The sequence below is a fragment of the Toxotes jaculatrix genome, chromosome 6 (genome assembly GCF_017976425.1).
Source record: "Toxotes jaculatrix isolate fToxJac2 chromosome 6, fToxJac2.pri, whole genome shotgun sequence".
In the NCBI taxonomy this organism is placed as follows: domain Eukaryota; kingdom Metazoa; phylum Chordata; class Actinopteri; family Toxotidae; genus Toxotes; species Toxotes jaculatrix.
In genome coordinates this window covers 30,227,139-30,248,836 of record NC_054399.1, presented here as the reverse complement: position 1 = coordinate 30,248,836, position 21,698 = coordinate 30,227,139, and the positions used below count along the sequence as shown (strand labels likewise).

General features: G+C 40.9%; 1 protein-coding gene across 1 annotated transcript; it reads right to left on the bottom strand.

Annotated features, from left to right (window-relative positions):
• Nucleotides 1-16,464, bottom strand: LOC121182869 (desmoglein-4-like). The gene is made up of 16 exons (XM_041039491.1): nucleotides 16,399-16,464; nucleotides 14,603-14,749; nucleotides 14,129-14,257; nucleotides 11,838-11,993; nucleotides 11,268-11,409; nucleotides 10,282-10,451; nucleotides 9,998-10,132; nucleotides 9,338-9,523; nucleotides 8,530-8,691; nucleotides 8,264-8,457; nucleotides 6,416-6,558; nucleotides 4,773-4,994; nucleotides 4,267-4,521; nucleotides 3,406-3,527; nucleotides 2,318-2,623; nucleotides 1-858 (listed from the first exon to the last, which is right to left on the bottom strand). The coding sequence occupies exons 1-16, from the start codon at nucleotides 16,462-16,464 to the stop codon at nucleotides 1-3; spliced, it is 3,393 nt and encodes a 1,130-aa protein (XP_040895425.1).
• Between the last annotated feature and the right edge of the window lie 5,234 nt (nucleotides 16,465-21,698).

Here is a 21,698-nt window from a genome sequence, read left to right as displayed (position 1 = left end):
TTAAAACATGGAAGCTGTCTCCTTGCAGATGCTGTTGACCTGGTTCTTCTCCTGTCTGCTCTCTGTGTTAACACAAGCTATTGATCTTAAGGCCCTGCTGCTCCCACACTGATGTGTCCGACTACTGGTGCTACTGAGGATCCTAGCAATGTCTGCCCTGTGTGGAATCTCCTCAGAGTGTTCTGAACTCCCGTTAAGCAGATACATGCCCTGCAGGTTGGAAACAGGAGCCTCAGCCAGCAGCATAGTGCTCTGAATGTGTGGCTGGACTATGTAGGGCATGGGCTGCACCATAGGGGTGGTGATGTTGTAGACAGGCTGCTGCTGTAGTAGAAGCATCAGGCCAGGAGAGGGCAGCATGGCTGTACTAACAGGACTAACAGGTGACTGTGCCGTGCTGCTGGTGCTGTGTGACAACTGGCCATGCATGCTACTGGAAGCTGCTCCATTACAGCGATTGAGGCTGATAGATGTTTGCCTGTGCGTGCTGCTGGTGGATGTTCTGCTCAGACCCGTGATGCTGGTGGATGACTGGTTGATGCTGACACTTTTCTTAAGATCTGGGCTCTTGCCATGGATGCTAGATGGTTTAGGCTCCAATGAGGGTCCATCAGTGTGGTCAACTTTATCCACTTGTGGGATGATGTTTTGAGGTGTCAGAGGTCTTGGAGGTGGAGGGGAACAGATGTCAGCCAGAGTCTTGAACTTTGGGGCAAGGTCATCAAGGAACTGCAGGTCGTTGTCAGACTCCAGGAGGCTGCAGCAGCCCACTGAGCCGGCAGAGGAACCCTGTCCCTCGTAGTCATAAATTAACAGACCCTCCTGCGCTGCCTGTTTCTCTGCTGCATAGCTCACACTCTGCGCACAGACCATCATTAACACAAAGAAAATGAAAGGGATGTTACTTTTGTTAGTAATTATAGTATTGCTTCCCAGAGTTAACTGAGCCAGCTGTGTGGGTTAGGTGTGCAGCATAAGGTTCCATGGCAATATAACCCATTATGAAGGGAATCCACCGTTGTAACCCTGAAAACCCAGGGTTAAACCTGAAGTTACCTCGCTAACCCCAAATCCTGCTTTGCAGTATAGGTCTCAGATAACAAAGAGATATCCTGAGTATTTTGAACTTGTAGTACAGGTTTCAAAATGTTTCCCTTTTCCTTGTGTTTCCTTTCTTGTCTCTCTGTCTGTATCTGTTGTCTGTCTCTGGACATGGAAGCCATCTAACCTTCTCCTCCCGACTGCATCAGCCAGCACACCTGCTACTCACCATCCCATGAGCCTGCAGTATTTAAACCCTGGTTCTTCAGTCTCTCATCACCAGATGGTCAGTATACTCATTTCTATCTATATATTCTTGTTGTGATTTCCCTTTGTTACCAGTTTCTAATTCATGTCTCCTTTAAAATAAAAGGTTTATTCATTGTGGGGATGGAAAAAAATATGAATTGTCAGTCTAGTTATCTTGCCTAAACATGTCCAGGGTTTCAATGCTTCTGTATTTTTGATAGCATATTTTATTCACATTTCAGACCGTGAAGTGGATGGAGAAAGAGTAGACTGTGGTCTAACTGAGAGTATGATTGCATATCTCTTTCAGAAGTCTTTTAAAAAGCAGCTGAAGTTCAGAGATTTCACAAGGAGGTCACCCTTACTTTGGAACCAGTCAACCCAGAACAACAAACATGTGAAGCTCCTGCGTCCCCTGCGAATCAGAGGTCTTATATGTCAAATGTGCTACCTTTTGACTATTTCTTTCTTGCACTGAGGCTACACAGTTAATTTCAAAATAATCAAAATCACAATATGGCCAAGTGCAATATCCAAATCACAGAATTGGAATTATTTTATAAAAGAAAAATATGAGAAGGAACAGTATTATAGAAAGGTACTGTAGTGCTACAGATGTCGTGACTTAAAAATCATGTTTTCTATATGTGAGAAAACATGTTTGATTCAGACCACAGGTAATATTTTAATAGTTTTTACTGTTTGTGAAAATTTAAATACTGATGCAAAAAAGATTCTCATTAATCACATTGTGCATCACAATCATAATTTCAAAGTAATCGCAATATGAATTTCTGACCACTGATCATTCAGTCCTAATTGAAATTGAGATTACTTCATTGAAGTGGTTGCAAAATGGCAGAGATAATGTTGCTCTCCTGTTCTGCAGATCAGAACCTACTTGCCACAGACTGCCTGCAGTCATTTCCATTGTCACACATCTTCGCACTGACTGGTGAGTACAATGCTACCAAAGACAGCCAAAACAGAGTTGTAATAAACCAGCATCATCCAAAAGGTTCCTCACCTGTAAATAGTACTGATGCAGAAACGGAGCAGGGAGAGAAATGTCATCCAGGTCTTGACACTGCAACAAGTATTGCTCCCCTGAGTACACCTCCCGATGGATCTCACTGAATTCTACAGAACTGCTCTCCTGGATCTTGCTGTTGGCCTCACACCTGGACTTGTAAATGTTTTTGGCAGTGTTTATGTTGAGAGTCATCAAGGAAGTTGTGTTCGCTTTGGTTTTGGAAGCTATGTTGCTGTCCATTACACGCGGTATGGCAGCAGCAGACATCATCTGGCATGCAGATTCGAGCTGAGGGACATCCTGTAGCAAACAAGAGATTGAAAAAAGGCACAATAATATTTAAAAAAGACATTTTAGTTTTTGTTTTTAGTTAAAGGACACCAACATATTTTGGCATAGTTTTATGCCAAAATATGTAGGTGTCCTTTTTGTAGGTGCAGAGCTGCTATGGAGGCAGACAAAAATCTTGTGTTGTGTGAAACTGACAGAAACTCAACCCGTTTCTGTCTGATTGTGCATGACAGTAGATCCTTAAGCCACGCTACCTCAGGCAGCTTTCAAAATCTAGTAAACACTGTGTAAAAAGTATCAACATTTTCACATCACAAGTACAGTATGAAACCATTTGAATTTTCCTAAAGGTAAATGTACTTTAATATTGGACAAGAATAAGTTGTATATGTCCTATATGTATGCTGTCATAATTTCTATATACACTAACCTGAGAACTGAGGCCTTTTAGGAATTAAACAACAGTATAAGCATTGTTAGAAATACAGAAACATTAAGAATCACAATAATCATTGATTCTTAAACCTGAATTACTTTTTAATTTTTACCAAAACAAACTGTCAACATCAACTTGACGTAACATATTACATGACGTATTTGCAAAATCACTTGACAAGGTGCTGTAACCAAATAAAAACTATCCACACAGTGGCTTTAAAGGTGGACTACAGTATGTAACTTTTGCAAAACAGCAAGCACTGTCCACCATAACGTTACACTGAGTGTTCCTTCATAATTCATCTCACTTTAGCACTGCATGCTTCAGACCTTTGCACTCCTGTATATTTTACCTTGTCCTCTCCTCGACCCTCTGTATGATAGACAATCAAGTGTTCTTTGGCATCAAAAGGAAGTTCAGAGAAGGTCCCTGACACTTCTACACATGAGCAGGATATCATTAAGAGGCTTGAGCCTGAAAAACACAACCAGAACAGAAGGCAAAATTTTACAGTTCACATAACTGGGGTAGTTATTTTTTCTGGGGCTCTGGTTGCCTATCTGTAAAAGTCACCACACGCCACTGACTTCACATATATAAGTGAATATGACAATATTCACAAAAATATACTCTATGCAATAAAAATATACTAAATGTAATGAAAATCAATTCAGATATCAACAAATATTCTCCATTCATTCTCCAATTATTCTCTGGTCTTGGAGATAGTTTAATTTGTATTTGCTGAGATTTTGAGATATCATGGATATCATGGTCACTCTGAATAATTTTCATTGAAGCTGTTTCTTTTCCAGAAGCTAGCTCTAATGAATTTTTGAAATGTCAACACACCAAATTCCATTTGCCTCCGTTGTACTGGGGTGGCACCAGAAGTCATAGAAACTTGACAAATCAAACTTAAACTGTATCATTATCTTCATCAAAAGTAAATTTACATTTATTATGGCCTTTTATTAAATATTTCACATCAGCCTCTTTGTTTCCAGAGTGGGGCTGTAGAGAAATAAGAGTCACAAAGAATGTGTACAGCATTTTTTTCTTGCCAAATGCAATTACAATGCTGAATGCATGTCCTATTTACTTGGATCTAATATTTCCATTTGGTTTTATCTTACATTTATTTTTTTAGAATCGAATAGAATTACAGCCCATACATACATTCTAGGGTCCTGCTGACACATCTCATACTCACTGAGCAGTATCAGAAGTCCAAGGAGCAGCACCCCCACTCCCAGCCCTCCAAATGAAGATGAGGATTCCTTGAGAAAAGCCCCTCGACCACCTGCACCTGCTGTTGTGCAGGTCTTCTCTTCCTTACACAAGCACACATGTAGGTCCAGGTACTGAGGTTCTGGGCAGGCAAGGCCCTGCTGGTCCTTGATGATGAAGGCAACCCGGTAGTGATCAGGCCACAGCGGTCTCAAAGCCCTGAGGGATGCAGTGGTGTCTAAGAGTAAGAAAGAAAAGAGAGGAGTCTTGCAGTTCCAATGCAGAAAAAAATATGTCATGTTCTGTTCTGTTCTTGTGCTTTTGTGTAGTGAACAATAGTTTCATCTGGCTAGTGTAATCTGGCCTGTGTCACACAGATAGGTGCACTAGGAAAGGATTCTCTCTCTCCCCCTTGTTATTTGCAGTTTTCATAGTACCATTAGCAGCTGCCATCCACTGACAGACATCCAAAAATAAAGGTGTCCATACCATTTAAAGGTTCAACCCTCCAATCGCCATGGCTCTTCTCAGCCACAAGACTGAAGCTTAAGGGGGCTGAGTTCGGGTCTCCATCCACGTCCACTGCAGTGATGTCAATTACGACAGTGTCTGAGCAGATGTACCTCATGTCATCGGTCAGTTTGGGGCAGTTGTCATTTACATCTCCCACCTCCAATGCTATTGTTCCTGTGACCATCTTAGGAGGCGTGTCTGTGGGAATTAGAAAACATTCATTGGCAGACTGTGAAAGGAATTCAACCATCTTCACAGACAAGATCAAGGACATTAGATCAAAGATTCACCCACCCACTTCAGTGTCTGACTTAGCTTGTCTTCAGCTTAGTACGTACTCATAAGGAAATCACTATCCAAGAATTAACTGAAACTATTCCAGATATGACATCATGATCAAGCCTATTTTAGACATGTTACCAACCAAATTCTTATTAAAGGCTCTAGATACTGTAGCCCCATGCCTGCTCTCAATCATTAGTTCTGTATTTAATGGATGTGTTTCAGGTTCTGATCCCTCTGTCCATAGCTTCCCTTTATATCAAAAGTCCTAGAAAAGATTATCTCAAATCAACTTGCTGGAAGTCTTAATCAATAATTTTTTTGAGAAATTTCAATTAGGTTTCCAACCGAAAGACAACACAGAGACTGCCCTTGTTGGAGCTGTCAACCATATCTTGATGAAGGCTGATGCAGGTGAGTACTTGGTATACTTGATATTAGTGCTGCGTTTGATGTAGTAGAATTATTATTGAGAGGCTGAGAACATGCGTTGGTGTCTCCAGGATGCCCTCCAGCAGTTCTCTTCATACTTTCCTAACAGAAAATTTGTTGTGTCTGTTGATGGCTTTACCTTGTTTCAGCCATTGTCAATTGGTATGGGGTGCTACAGGGCTCCATTCTATTTTCTCTTTATTAAGTCCCTTTGTGTCAAATTGTTAAAAGCTTGATATTTCACTTGTGTGACACAGGTACTCAGCTGAAAATTTCCTGCAAAGCATCTGAATCAGCTAAGTCATCTACCCTGCTTTATTGCTGCAGTTAATGTGCAGAATTTGTTAGGCATATGGTACAATGTGTATGACAGTGTGAGGGCCTGATCACCTTTAATTGATTTTAAAATAGCACTGAGATGTCTGGCTGAGCTTGTAAATCATTACTCACCAGCCCGTAGCTTGAGATCTTCAAATAAGGCCTTGTTATTCCCTGTTAATTTCCATGTTTTTATGTCTTGAACACTAGATGATGCATTTGCATGTGCTCTAATATCTTGATTTTGAGTGTAACCCTGGTTTTGATCAAATATCAAAATATAATATTTACATGAAACACGAAAAACCATGTGTCTCTGTATTTATGATCATAACAATTTCCACATTTCTGATGATCGGTGCAGTTGTGTCTTGATGTCTTGCCATTTCAGCCACTATTTTCTAAAAACCAGTGTCCTCGTTACTGTCACTGTACTCAAGGTAGGTTTCTCAAAACCAGAATATGGCATTTGCCTGATCATAACCAGGATACTATTGCTCATTTAAACATTCTCAGTATTAATATCAACAATAATGTTCAATGTACCTTTAACACACTCAAGCAGTGCCTTCGGAACAAGAACTTACCTTGAGTCAGGCCCAGTATTTCAGTGTAGTAAGTTCCATTCACTAAGAACATGGACTCTCTGTCTGGGGTCTTTTGAAGTCTAATCTCTGCTGTTTCTGGGTCGATCGATATCAAGTTGTCAGGATCATAGCCTTTAGCATATCTGCGGGAATAGCATGCATCAGAATTAGCTTTTTAGTTTACAAAAAAAAAAGGAAAAAAGCAGTCATATATTTTAGTAAACCCACTAATGAACATTATAATAGTTTCATCATAAGCTTCACTAATATGACTGAATTTCATAGTCAATACAGGGAGTTGAACAATAAGCATATCAATTTTCAACTCAATTCAATTCAATTTCATTTATATAGCTCCTTCCACAATCAAAATCATCTCAAAGCGCTTTACAGAGACCCAGAGTCTGACCCCAGACCAAGCACTTAAGGAGACAGTGGCAAGGAAAAACTCCCTTTGAACAGGAAGAAACCTTGAGCAGAACCTGGCTCATATGGGGGACCCTCCAACTGATGGCCTGGCTGGGTGAAAGGAGGAAGACAGGACAGCTCGGAATGGAGGAGAGGAGGAGAAGGACATGCAGCATATAGAACATGATACAAACAGGGTTGGAAGTAAACAATGTTAGAGAGCCAGCATTCAGATTACAGAACAGTGGATAATGTGTGCTCAGCAGATTACAGTTATGAGAGGAAACAGAGCACAGAAGCAAAAAGCTGTCATGATTGGCAATTATTTACATTACAGTCTGCATAGATATTAATCCAAAATTTATCTGTAGCAGAGTGGAACATTAAGCATAGTAATGTGTCAGAAATGGATAATTGTAGACAATAAACAGTAAACAATAAGCTTTGTCAAACAAAAAGGTTTTAAGCCTAATTTTAAAATTAGAGGGAGTCTGCTTCCCAAACCCAAACTGGCAGTTGGTTCCACAGGAGAGACCTGATAGCTAAAGGCTCGGTCTCCCATTCTACTTTTAGAGATTCTGCATTCTGGGAACAAAGCAGTCTATTGGGATAATATGGTACTATCAGCTCTTTGAGATATGAAGGAGCCTGGTCATTGAGGGTCTTATATGTAAGAAGAAGGATTTTAAAATCAATTCTGGATTTTACAGGAGGCTAATGAAGAGAAGTTCATGTGGCTCCCAGTTCCAAGCCCATTGGATTCTACTAAAGTAGGAACTAAAGTGAAAATATAAAAAAAAAAAAAGTACATTATATTCAAAATTGTAACAACACTGCTATGCGATCACAACATCTGTCAGTCTGTCACTTGAGCAGACAGTCCACCACTTTTGTCCTGACTGAAATGTCTTCACAACTATTCATTTATGTTCCTAGAGAATAAAGGTTGCTGGCTTTGGTGATGCTCTCACTTTTCCTCTTGCACCACCAGCAGGATCACCTTAGTGGTTCAGAGTGAAATGCCATGTGAACTGTTAGATGGATTACCATGTAACTTGCTGCAGACATAAATGTCCTTTGTGAACTTTGATGATCCTTTGATGTTTCATTTTGCACCATCAACAAATAAAAATATATTTCAATTTGTCTAATACTTTGGTTTGTGTATCTAACATTTTAGGTAAATTTACAATAAACATTACAACCTCACAGGACTGCTAACATAGCTGTAATATTTAGCAAACAGTCAAACAAGAGACAATGGTGCATTTATTGGGGACTATTTTCAGTGGTGGATCCACATGAATCCACATTTGATGCTATGGTGAATATTGGGTGGGGCAGGACAGTGTGTGCCCTACAGCCCCAAATGAAGAACAAAATAAACTGCAGTGTTCTATGGAGACTTTACACTTAAATTTGGGTGTGACTTCATCTCACCGAACATTCTTTGCAGGCTCTCCAGTGTCAGCATCAGAGGCTCTGAAGACACCAATGACCTTCATTAATGGATTCTCCCCTGGGTTTTCAGAAACAGAGATAGGCTTCACTGAGGGTTTGAAGATGGCCCCCTCAGGCTCATTCAGCACTGCAATGCTCACTGGGTAAACTTTGCCCTTTTTTAGGGTGGTTTTCTGTGCTGAGCCACCAGCTCCAGCATTCATGTTAGCCGCAGTCCCTGCACCAGCCTGTGCTTTATGTCCAACATATCCCCCTTCTCCTCCTCCTGCCCCTGTTCCTCCTCCTCCTGCCCCTGCTCCTCCTCCTCCTCCTCCTGCTCCTCCTCCTCCTCCTCCTGCTCCTCCTCCTCCTCCTCCTCCTCCTCCTCCTCCTCCTCCTGCTCCTCCTCCTCCTCCCTCTCCTGCTCCTCCTCCCGCTCCTCCTCCATGACCTCCGCCCTCACCACCTCCAACTCCCACAATTGGGACAACATTGGATACTTTCAGTCCAAGCTTGATGCCAGGATTTGCCTCAAAATCAACAGGCTGGAAGGAAAAAAAACAGAATAGCTGCACATGAGTTTACTCTAAGGCTTATCATAAAGAAAATGAACAAATGCATTGTCTAATAAACCAAATACTGTGTCCCTCATGAGACTGAAAACTTAGTAACGTATTTCTTAACATGAGGTACCGAAATACAAAATTGCCAAGCTTGACTGTAGTGGAGAGAGATATTTTAAAGTGATCTAGCCAACAGTCTGTGTTTGAACATAGACTGAAATCTTATCAGTTCAATGCCAATCATTTGTTTAAAAGACAAATCATACATTCTCTTAGATATGTGAGAGGCTGATTTAAATGACAGAAGAAACTTTACTAGAAATGTCCATTATACAATATATATAATAAAAAAAGGAATCTAAATATGTTTATTCTGCAAATAGAATAAATTTATTATACCAAGTTTTCATGAGTTTTTAATGAGATTGTGGTCAGGGAGAAAACATTATTATTTAGGGGGTTTTTAGGGTTAGGGAGGGGGACAACCTCCTCATCTTATAGACAGACCTACCTTTTTAAGCATCAAAACACCTTCATTTGTTTTGGGATCAGTCTTTATGCTGAACGTTCCGTCTTCGTTTCCAGAGACGATGTCAAAAACAGCCAGCCAGTTTTCGGTTTTCTCCTCATCAGCATCCAGAACTTTAAACCTCATGACCTCCACGTCGGCGGTGTTCTCCATGATGCTGCCCGAATACTGCACCAACACAGCACACACAAGTGAAAAAAAATCATTGAGAATAACCATTTCTCCCTTCACACAGTGGTGCACCAACCATAGCAACCCTGAACAAACTGCCTTGTTGACACTGTTGTGTAGCACTTAGTTACTGCACTTTTATTATTACCATTATTTTTTCTGTTGAAATAACTCCACCTGGTCCACTTTGCTAATTGCTGAACTATTCCTTTAAATACTGTACAGGTATGAGGAGCTGTAGAAAACTGAATTGTTCTTATGTCCAGGCAGACAGTTAGTTGTTGATACAATAGCTGGATGGGAGGTGCAGTGTGTAGTCATTGGAGGTAGCTAACTGAGAGTTATACGGTATGCACAGTAGATACACAAGATAGAGAAATACATCTACACAAAACATTTTTAGTCATTCACACTGGTGATTTCATACCACATCATGTATCTTTCCTTTTGAAACTAAGTCAGAGTTAACACCTGATCTTTTTCCAGTATGGGTACATTATCATTGATGTCCACTACTTTGACGACTATGGTCCCAGTGCCTGTGTTGCCTCCAGGAGCTCCTTCCATGTCAATTCCTGTAATTGTTAAGACGTAGGAGCTTTGTTTCTGTGGACAACAGAGGGACCAGTACAGGATTATTACAGGATAAAAGGTAGGCTCACCAATCAAATCCACCATCTACAAATGTATCATGATGATGGAAGGCATCGGAAACTTGAATTTGAGTTCCAGATAAAGAAAGATATCTCCCTGACCTCTCTGTCTAAGGTGTTTTCTTTGACATAGATGGATCCTGTGTTTCTGTGTATGTAGAAGAGTTCTCTGCCATCAGAAGGCTCCTGCTTTGCAATGCTGTAGGCAATCTTCGATTGGGAACAGTTGGCCTTGTCAGCATCAGTAGCTGTCAACACGCCAACAAAAGTCCCTGCATGAAAAAAATACAGAGACAAGACAATATTCAGCAGTTTTCCCATGCTTTTGTCATTAATAGATGAGTGTTTTTCTAACTCTGTGTTACCCATTCATTCATACGGTATGCTGGTTTTAGTTGTATGTTGGGCTGCGGAAGAAGTGTTCACCCTCCAGAAATCAAAAACTCTGTTGCATGTGTTCAGACTGGTTCTGTTCATCGGTTGTGAACACTGGTGTGGCACAGAACATGCATGAGTGCAAGTGATTATGGATTGTTCATCTTTAAATGCTGTGCACATGCCTAATGCCTACTCATACCATTAGTTACACAGTCTCATTTACCCATGGACAAAACAAAAGTAAAAATTTAAAAAATTATAAAATGAAAGATGTATATTTTTGCATGCAGCCAACGTCCACCAACATATTATTGTTCAAATAGTACAGTGTTGGTTACCAAATAGACGTTATGTCTGTCCGGAGAGTGATGCTACAGGAAAGCTCATGGAATGTCCAGACTAGAAAAGATTTCACCTCTGGAGACCATGAATATCCACAGCAGACTTCATGGCCATTTGGCAAACATGAAAGAACATCCTTGAGCTGCCAGAGGTTTCTGCTGACAATAAGAACTTAAATAGTTCTCTCTATGTGTACTGACAGTGCAGCAGGGACAGATTTATTGTTTTTCTTGACTTTGGTTCAGTTCGTTCCTCTTTTCTATAGCGCTGTGATGAGGTGTGCAGTCTATACCAGGGAAAATATAAAGAAAAGAGCATTTGAATCTTGTGTTCTGCAAGTCAGTGTAGCACAAAGCAACACATTTTACCTGCTGGGCTAGACTCTTTGACTATAGCTGGAGGCACAGGGACAAATACAGGTGTATTATCATTCTCATCCTCCACATCAAACCTCAGGTCTATTCGGTCTTCAGCCACACTACCGTTGTTAAATCTGGCCACTCCTGTCAGCTGCACATAAAAGAAGCAAAACACACACATTTTCACAGCTGCAGCAACACTTCAAGGAAATACCACTCCACTACAAAAGGTCCTACATTAAAATCTTTATTTATAAGTATATATTATATTTTATGAGTGGAGTTATGTAGTGGAGTGGAACTATAAAATATATTTTGCAGTGCATGTTTCCTTGGCTACTTTTTTATTTTCCATTTCTATGTTTATGTTGTTTGTTTTAATTAGATTTTAGTTTCCGTGAGTAGCATTGTTTTCTTTGTGTACATGGTGTATGTGGTATCCTGAGCCTTCTGTTCATGTATAACAAGCAGGACAGGACTTGTTTTGCGAAGGACTTTAAACATCTCCCTGTGCAATCAGTAACTCCTTATTGATGCTGATTTTCTGTCAATTCAATCCATGTTGAGCTGTAGCCTCACAATGTAACTCTCTCTCTCTTCTCGGTCCAGCTTTCCGCGGACATGAACCAGTCCCGTATGCTCCTCCACAACAAACAAGTTGACTGGCTCTTCATTAGCCCCATGGCCCAGCAGATAGTAGTAGACAGTCCGCTCTTTGTCGAAGTCTGACCTGATCTGAGGAAATATCATAACAATTACAACAATCATGAAGTCATTCAGAAAAGATTGTGGGCTTCTTAAGTAAGCTGGGCTTCAAAGTCTGAGTGACCGTTGGAAATTACTTCACATAACAAGGAACCTTTAGTTTTTGCAACTTAACTGTGGCAAATGGTTACAGAACATACAGCTATTCACGTTGAGGATGGTGGAGACCAGGAAAGAGGAAATGCTGAGTTTCTGGGGTGGGGGTGTGGTAGGGTTGGTTTATTGTGAACTGTCTAACAGTACCACACACAATCAGTGATTCTTCTCTGAGATTTCAATACAATGGACAAGGAGATGCAAATTTCAACAGTCCTCCCCTTGGACAGTTTCAAATGGACAGTTTCTTTAGTAGAAAATATTCCCATGAACTGCATGACTTGTGGATTATCTTTTCAGCTCTGTTGTATTGGGCACTGCTTCTGAAAAGAGACCTTAGTTTTATTTATTTTTAATATTGTGTACATCACAAATAAAATTCATACAAATACTTGAATAACAAAGCCCCCCAAACTAGGCTATCTGGATGTATACATATCAGAGGTGCTTGAGAAACTTGCCATTTTGTGTATTTGAGGGGAAAACGTTAATATCCCAATATAATACATTGCTCAGGCAGCGTGAGACAGAGCTTCATGTCCAAGACAAAGACAGAGGACATGCAGAGACAAGGAGAAGGAGAAGAAGATGACAGACGAGATGCAGAGATAAAAAGAGAGGAGATGAGGAGACACAGAGACAAGGAGAGAGGGGACGAAGAGGGAGGAGATGATGAGACAATGAGGCACAGAAATAAGACTTCTCCCCTCAAGGTATTAGGAACAACAGCTGATGTCAGAATAACCTTGCGCCCTCCTGACTGCCCAAGACTAACTGTCTTAGGTAGTATATATAGTTTATTTTTTAATCTATTATAAAGCATTGCAAAGACAGATAGACATATACAGAGGACACATATTAGCAGGTAACAGTTTAACATGTGGATATGTTTATGTGGAGGGCAAGAGAAAAAACATTATGCATAAATCCTTGCTGGCTTTGGGGCGAGAGGCAGGGTACAACCTGAACAGGTCTCCAGTCTATCACAGGGCTGACACATAGAGACAAACAACTGTTCACACTCACATTCACACATATGGACAAGAGTCACCAATAAACTCAATGTTTCCCATGATTTAGGCAGTGAAGTTAGCGGTTATTCACACAGACACTTTGTTTAGTTCATCCTTCATCCATTTATATCCTTGTGTAATAATGGCAGACATCTTGAAAGTAGTCCTGCATTGGGATAAATTGAGCAAGCAAACCATGGCAGAGATAGCAAGAGTAAGCCTTCACCTGATTTGGCTAAAGGAAACATTTTAATGTCAACTGAAATGTAAAAGAGATGAACGATGTCAGGCCTGAACATGAGCACTGAAGTAATGCATTACTGTTTTTATTTCTCCACGAGATCTCGCTTCATGACAGTGGAGCTCCAGCTTTTTTTATTTCCCTAGGCTTTATGACTTTGGCCCGAAACATGGATCCAAATGAAAACAGACGAGTGATTCAGACTGTAATCAGAGAGTCCTAATGTCCTCTTTTTCTGTAGATCTTACTTTTGCAATAAAACAAGACCCTTCATGCAGGTGTGTCAGTGTTATCTCTCCTCTCACTGAACTCTTGCAGTGACTCAATGTGAGAACAGTGGAGACACAGTCATTCAAGCTTTTAGGAAGAAGTTGTTTTCAGTGTTTTTTTTAAGCTATGACTGTACTGAGCAAATATTTTGCTCTGTAATTTAGAAAGCTGTACTTTTCCATCAGCTTCAGTAAAACAGACTGCAAAGTCTGACAGAAATGTGGATTCTAAAAGGTCCTGAAAACAAGATTCATCCTAGAGGGGGACACTCCTGTGGTTTAGTGGGGGTAAGTCTGTGAAACTTATTATTCTGCTGAGAAACAACAACATCCCTGACATCCAAATAATGTTTAGATGAAAATCAATCTACTTCTCCTTTAACATGGACTAGATCATGTCAAAATGGTCAAAATGTAGGATTCATTATTGAATTTATTTATCTATTTTGAAGAACACAAAGTGAAAATGCATAGATGCTGTCTTACCTTCGCAACATGGCCACTAGTCCTGTAGTCAAAGTTCTCTTTGAGCATCGCTGTTGGGACAACCCAGTCCCTCTTGTTGCGTCTTAGCTGTTGGCCACAGTTTGGACTGCTTCCCAAACACCCACACAGCTGCAGAGAGAAGAGGACATTTATCTTGTGTCGCTGTAGTGATTTTCAGTCATCTGATTGTTTTTTTTAGATTGAGTCAGTTCAGTTGTCCAATGGTCCTTGGCTGTAACATGATGAACTACTCTGATGATGTGCTGGGCTTAATGCTGCAATGCACTGTGGATGAATACATCCATACTATTGCCTCTGCTGCTAATTTGATGCTTCTGCGATGTGGCTGGTGGAGATGAGGTTCTTGGTGTCCTTCTAATGGTGAACCAGCCACAGCAGCAAACACAAGGGAGCAAAGGGACTCGAGAGGAGAATAAATAGCAGCCCTATATGTCAGCCCTGTGAAAGACTGACAACTTGTTCAGGGTGTGCCCCGCCTCTTGCCAAAGTTGACTGAGACTGGCTCCCAGATTCAGTTTGGCCTGTGGGTAGAATGAGGGTGAGGATGGAGAGCTGGATGCTCACAAGGCAGGTGTGAACTTGCAGCTGGCCTGAGGCTATCTACCAGAGGGCACAGCAATATAGCAGCACTAAGTTTTAAAAGGTTTTTCTCCGATGATTTGTTTCCACAGTTCAGGGTTTTAACACATACCTATTGTGCTACTTACCTTATTTGTAGCTTGCCTATAAAATGTATATAAATTGCTTCTTTCTACATTTTATTATATACATTGCATTTTGTACAGAGTATGGAGATGATAACTAAATATTTCACTAAAGAAACAGTGCGACACACAGTTCTTTGATTCTTGAAAATTAACTAAAATCTTACTTTTGTTTTATGTTTTATTTTAACAAATTCAAATTGAAATATTGCCCTACAGACTCTATATGCTTGCTGGTTCTGTGTCAGAGTCATGTGAACAGCAGCACAAATGGTCATCTGCTAACAAGCCAACTGCAGTGTTTTCAGACAGTAGGAATATTCATTCATTCATCTTCTATACCGTTTGATCCGTCAGGATCGCGGGGGAGCTGGAGCCTATCCCAGATGACTACGGACGAGGCGGCTGACACACAATGACAGACAACCACACAGGCACACTCTCACACTTAGGGGCAATGTAGAGTAGCCATTTAACCTAATTTGCACGTTTTTGGGATTGTGGGAGGAAGCCGGAGTACCCACAGAAAACTCACGCAGGCACAGGGAGAACTGTCAAGGTTCGCCCAGGCAGTCGGTCTTATTTTGGCGGTCTTATTTTGGCGGTCTTATTTTGTTTATTTGGTATTTCCTGTTTTATTTTGGTAAAGTTTCGGTTTCCGGTTGTTCACTGTTTTTCCTCTCGTTCCAGGTGTCTTGACTTCCCTCTCCCCGTGTGCTCCTTCCATCTCCTGATTACCCTTTCTCCTGTAATGTGTTTCACCTGTGTGTGATTGTCTTCCCTCCCCCTGATGTATTTAGTCCCCGTCCTCCCTGCACTGGTCGCCAGATTGTCTTGTGTGTTTCTGCCAGTGTGTGTTCTGAGTGTTTGTGTATGACCCAGGGGCGGGCTGGGGTTGAAATTCAGCCCAGGAGCTTGGTTTGGAGAGACCTTTTATCCAATTGCACGAAGGACACAAGTGGAACTGCGATTTTAACATGAATACTTAATTGGCAATATAAAAACAATCTAATGATATACATGATATACAGTCAGTAGAGTGTACTAAAGTAAGCTATATATGCTCACATATGCTATGCGTGTGTGTGTGTGTGGCAACACTGTTCAGTTTCTGCTTTATTTGCTAACATGGAAAAGAAGATGCTCATTGACATTGGAAAGAATGTCTAACTCAGACAGCCACTGACGTCACTGCAGGAGTGGATAGGCTTATTGTTCTGTGTGACTGGAGTTGGAGCATCAACATATGACATCTTAATATCATTCTATGCAAAGACCTATTGCCAAACCACTCGTGCACACTGCACCTGTCACTGTTTTTTTTGGTGGTTCCTGCTCCACTTTCCTCCTCCCCCTCCTCCTCTTCCATCTCCTCCTCCTCCTCTTCCATCTCCTCCTCCTCCTCCTTCTGTCCCTCCTCAACCGTCTCTTCCTGACTGGCCTGTCCCTCTGCATCCACTGCACTGGCCTTGTCAGCTATTAACAATTACAGCAGCAATGATAAACTATATAGCTCTTTTGCAAAGAATTCACAGTGTTACTCACTTTAATGTATTTTTCTTGAGCTGGTACAAATGGCTTGTTGTCAGGCCTGGACTGGTAATCTGGCATACCGGGCATTTTCCCGGTGGGCCGACAGTCCTCGGGGCCGATGCTGTTTGTTTTTCTTTTTTTTTTTTTTAGACTTAGAGACCGGCCCACAATTTAGAGGGTGTGGCAGTATATCTTCAATATAGACAGTGGACTAAACCAATCAGGATATAGTAGCTTACGAGAGCGGCCCCACCCCTTTCTCTGCACTGAACTCCGCCAGTTTAGTGTTGAGCGTGGAAACATGGAGAAGCGGAAGAAAGGAGGTGCGGACAAGTTGTGGGCTAAAAGATTAAAAAAACTCGCTATAGACGCTGCAAAATGTGCTAAAATAAAAGACATATTCTCTGGAGGGGCTGATGTAGCCTCCACGTCCTCTGCAGCCCAGTTTAAAGGTGAACAGGGACGCAGCCAGAGACTGTTGACAGGGAACCCGAGGGACAGAGTGACCAGGGAAGTGTAGCACAGGCACAGCAGGTATCAGGTAGTAATGTTAGGATAATACCGGGACTTTTAGGTGATGGACAGGCATGAAATCGCTCACCAGAACAGGTGACCGACGTGAATCGTGTAGAATTACATGAGAATGGAGAGCAACGAGTAATTATTACTTATTTCCTGTGTTCCTTTCCTTGTGTTGTTTTCGTTCCGTTTGAGTTTTTTTCTACAGTATCACTGCAGTTAGTATGAGATTTTTCTAATTCTTATCAAAAAATAAAAATGTAACCTAAAGATACTAAATGTTTTGATGGTTTAGATAGTTGTACAGTTTTTTCCAGGTAGTTCCAAATATTTTTTAATTTTAATTTGTTTTTTTTTAGGTTTTCTATTTATCACTTAATTAATTGTAATAATCTGTCCCTCTCTTCCTGGCTAGTCAAGGCAGGCTGTTGAGGTAGCAGTTGAGGAGAGAGAAGAGAGAGTGTTATAATATTTCTGAAATCTGTTCCAAATATTTGAAGCTGTCATTTACTGGGGGCTCTCCTCTCTCCACTTCCAGGTGGACTGCCAGGCAACGTGCTCCTGACCTTGTGTACAAGATGCATTTTAAATAAACCATTGAATGCGTAGTTACTGCGAGTTTGCTGGTGGTTTTTGGGAGCTGGGATTTTTCCTTTAAATGTTGCGACATGGTTTCCCCTAGGCCAAGACGTAACAATAGTAAAATGTATTGCTTTGCATTGCTAAGCCAAAAATGCCAGGGCTGTTTTTTTGTCCCAGTCCAGCCCTGCTTGTTGTATCCATATACTAGTACTTTTGTACTACTGAAACTACACCACAACATGGCCATATATTAATGTACAAACAGAGCAGGAATACAGGATATATAGCCTACATATTCAAATATGATCTTTTTAACTTTGAATACAGACTCTCTCCTGAAATATGTTTTCTTTTACAATAAAGAAATTTGTGTGTTTCTTTTGGCCAGCCACTATGGATTTTATTTTTAATGGATAAAGCAGATTGATTTATGCATGTATGGTGTATCATTGCTGACAGGCTCCCTTTAATGTTCTGTGTGTCCTAAACACATCAAGTCTGGGATGATAGGAACATGTAGGCAGTGCTTGCTAAGCTGCTGTGGCCATGCTGATCAGTTCTGTGGCTTCACTGGCCTGGCTGGCTGACTGAAGCTGCGCTGCTTTAGTCCCTCCGCCATGGCAAAGCTCCATCAATTTAACGCATTTGGCTGCATCCTGCGCTAGTTGTGTTTTCTTTTTAGCCCTGGTTTTTTCAGCTCCATATTTCTGGCTTCTTTCTTAATTTACCCCACTTGTCTTTCTTGTTTTCTTTTGACAGTTTGATGACTTACTGAGCGGCTGAGCCAATCACATTTCAGTAGAAACAGGGATCAGCTCAAATTAGGAGGGGCCGCTTGTATCCCCCCTTAATATGCAAAATATTAGTTTGACCCAGTCCAGCGGTGCCAGTCTAACGTTACGTTCCACTCTGTGCCACCTGCGGCTGCGAGGACAGGCTGCTGCGGTACATTGATGCTGCATTTTATGGGGTACAAAAAAGTTCCGACCACCGGCCGGGAACAGACAGGCCGCTCGGGAAACCTCCCGAACCTCCCAATGGCCAGCCCGCCCCTGGTATGACCCCTGCCTGGACTACTGGATTTCGAGTTAGCCTTCTCCCTGTGGTACCTCTGCTTCTTGGACTGTTTCACAGTGTAACGTACTGGGACTGATTAAACCGTTTTCTGATACTCTGACTCTGCGCCTGAACCTGGAGCCTTGCTGTGAGGCGACAGGCCTAGAATATTCAATTCAATTCAGTTCAATTTTATTTATATAGCTCCTTCCACAATCAAAATTGTCTCAAAGCACTTTGCAGAGACCTAGAGCCTGACCCCAGAGCAAGCACTTAAGGTGACAGTGGCAAGGAAGAACATCCTTTATAATATATCAAAACATTGTACAAAACAACTGATAATGTTTATGACACTAGTGCTCTATTAATCATATTTGCTAACCGATTCCCCTATTTTAGGCTGTTTAGCTGCACGATGAGATTATAGTAGCCTGTAGCGTATAGGCTGGTGGGACTGAAGGTAGCTGGGAGTTTCCACAGGGCTCTGCTGCTGCTGATTTAAAATACAGAACACCAACCACTCACTGTCTGAAAACAACTGGAAACTTCCTCTAATCCTTATGTCTGAATTCGCTTTTATTCTTTTTAATGAATCCAAAAACAATAACTTCTATCATATTTTTTGGCGCGGGGGTCTTGTTGTAATAGTAAATGAACTGCATTTATATAATGCTTTTCTGGTCTTTTCAACAACTCAAAGCTCTTTTACACTACAAGTCACTCACTCATTTGCACACACACTCATACAGCTTTTTTTTTAGGCCTTTCAAACATGTTAAGATAGAAGACATGTTTTGGAAGAAGATGGTAATTAGACTTCAAACTTCTGGCTGATTGGGCAAATCAAATCTAAATTTACACGCCTTTTTTAATCAAATCTAAATTTACATGCCTTTTAAAAAAACATTTTTAAAGCCCTGTAGTGCTAACATTTATACAGGCAAGATTTAATGTGAATCAGTGAGCTATGGGTGGGATGAAGCTGAAGCAGGGAGATGGACAGCCCGAGAAACCCGAGAGACTGAGAGATAATAACACAGGAGGTTGTATTACTTGGGGAGATAGTAGCAGGGAGGGGATTGTACTACAAATCATATTTTGACCAAGGATTTGAACAGGCGAAAGGAACGTAGTCAGAGAATAAATATGTGTCTAAGTGATGTGGCGACTGAGACGTTTCACAGGATCATATTAACATACCAGTTGAGTTGCAGTGAACTTAATTATAAAAGCTATGTAAATTAATTCAAATCTTATCCCAAATGAACTCATCCCTCTCCCCCCACATGCCTTTTTCATGCAGGTATGAACTCACCAGAACAGACAGATGAAGCCATAAAACCATGGCTGATAGACCTTCCATGTCTCAGGTAGAAGCAGAACTCAGGGTAAATAGTGTTCCTTCAGACCCTCAGGATGTGGAAAGTTCTCCACTCACGTCACCCTTTCCTCCCTCTCTTCAGCTGCTCTGCCTTCTATCTGCTCCTGTGTGCTCTCGTCTTATCTGTTAGCCCTCTCATCCACCTCCCTCCTCACCACTCCTCCCACACCACTCCTCCTAATTACACTGTACGGATGTCAGATTTGACAGGTCATTAAAAAGGATTTCACATTTCAGAGCACATAGTTTGTCTTCCAACATGAATTGATCAAGTTGTTATGGCTAACATGAGCAGTTTGCTTTTAATTTCAGTCTCCTTAGCTGCTAAATGCCCCACAAGGTTCACCAGGTCTCTGTGTCTGTTAGCTGTTGTTTTTCTCTTGAAAATAGCTGCCACTACCCTTGGAGAGCAGGCTGGTAAGAGCTGTTTAACTGAAGCAAAGCAGTAAAAGAGCTAAAGAGTAAAAGAGGCTAAAAAGGGTTGATCACGATTCTGTTTCATTTTATCTATTGTTAAATAAATATAGATAAATAGAAATAAATCGTTATTATTATAATTATTATTATTATTATCATTATCCTAAAATAAGTAATTTAATTAATTTAAAAAATATTAACTAGTACTGCTTTATAATCCCCAGCATGCAGTGTTGTTCTCATCTCATTCAGTTAGAGTTAGTTACATTACAGCTACTAAACTAGATAATGAATGATTTACCATCGATGGTTTACTATAGTTATTAGGTCAACTCACTATCATAAAGTAACAGTGGGTTGAACTAAAGGTGAACGAAGGTACCATACACCTCACCCACCTCAACCCTCAAGCCAAGTCATTCTTTACAAAATTACAGAATTTTTCTACATTAATTTACATTTTTAAATATCAAGAAACAGGATATATTCACCAGTAAAACTGGGGACTCTTACAAAAGGGTTTACATTACAGGACACACAGTATCAGTATAATATATCAATGTGTATACCATCTGACTTATCAACTGGGTGTGGGATCAGTAAGGCAGTCTACAGACAGGGGGGGCACAGTGGAGCCAAGTAATGGGCAGAAGCAATGATAGAATCCAGAAACAAGTTAGGAAACACAGAGATTACTAAGTGTGTGTGTGTGTGTGTGTGTGTGTGTGTGTGTGCATTTTGAGTTTCCCCTTTGGGATTCTTTTAAGCATAAATACCAACCATGTTGGGACCATTAGTCCTCGTGGGGCCAAAGCATGGTCCCAATCGCTTGTTTTCAACATTCCAGTAAACATGCTTTTTACTTGCCATTACCTGTTGTGCTTTTGGGTTTTGAGTTTCTCAAAACACAAAGAGACTTTGGGGCATTACCTTAAACAGGTTATGCTGTGGTTTTTCTTGGGTAGCCAGTTTTCAACAATATGCAAATTAGGAACCTGATTTGCATATTGTGGCATATGCAACATAAATTTCTGAGGTTCTAATAGACATGATGTGCCAAGAGCAGAGGGAAGGTAGCAGAGGTGGGACCAAGTCATTGTTTTGCAAGTCCCAAGTAAGTCTCAAGTCTTGGCCCTCAAGTCCCGAGTCAAGTCCCAAGTCAAGACAGGCAAGTCCCGAGTCAAGTCCAAAGTCAAGATTGACAAGTCTCAAGTCAAGTCCAAAGTCCTACACTTTGAGTTTCAAGTCCTTTCGAGTCCTTTTAACCACACAGCAATAATATATTATGTAAGAGGTAAGCATATTAAACAGATGTCAGAACATCCCTTATAGCCACACATGAACTGTATTGAAACTA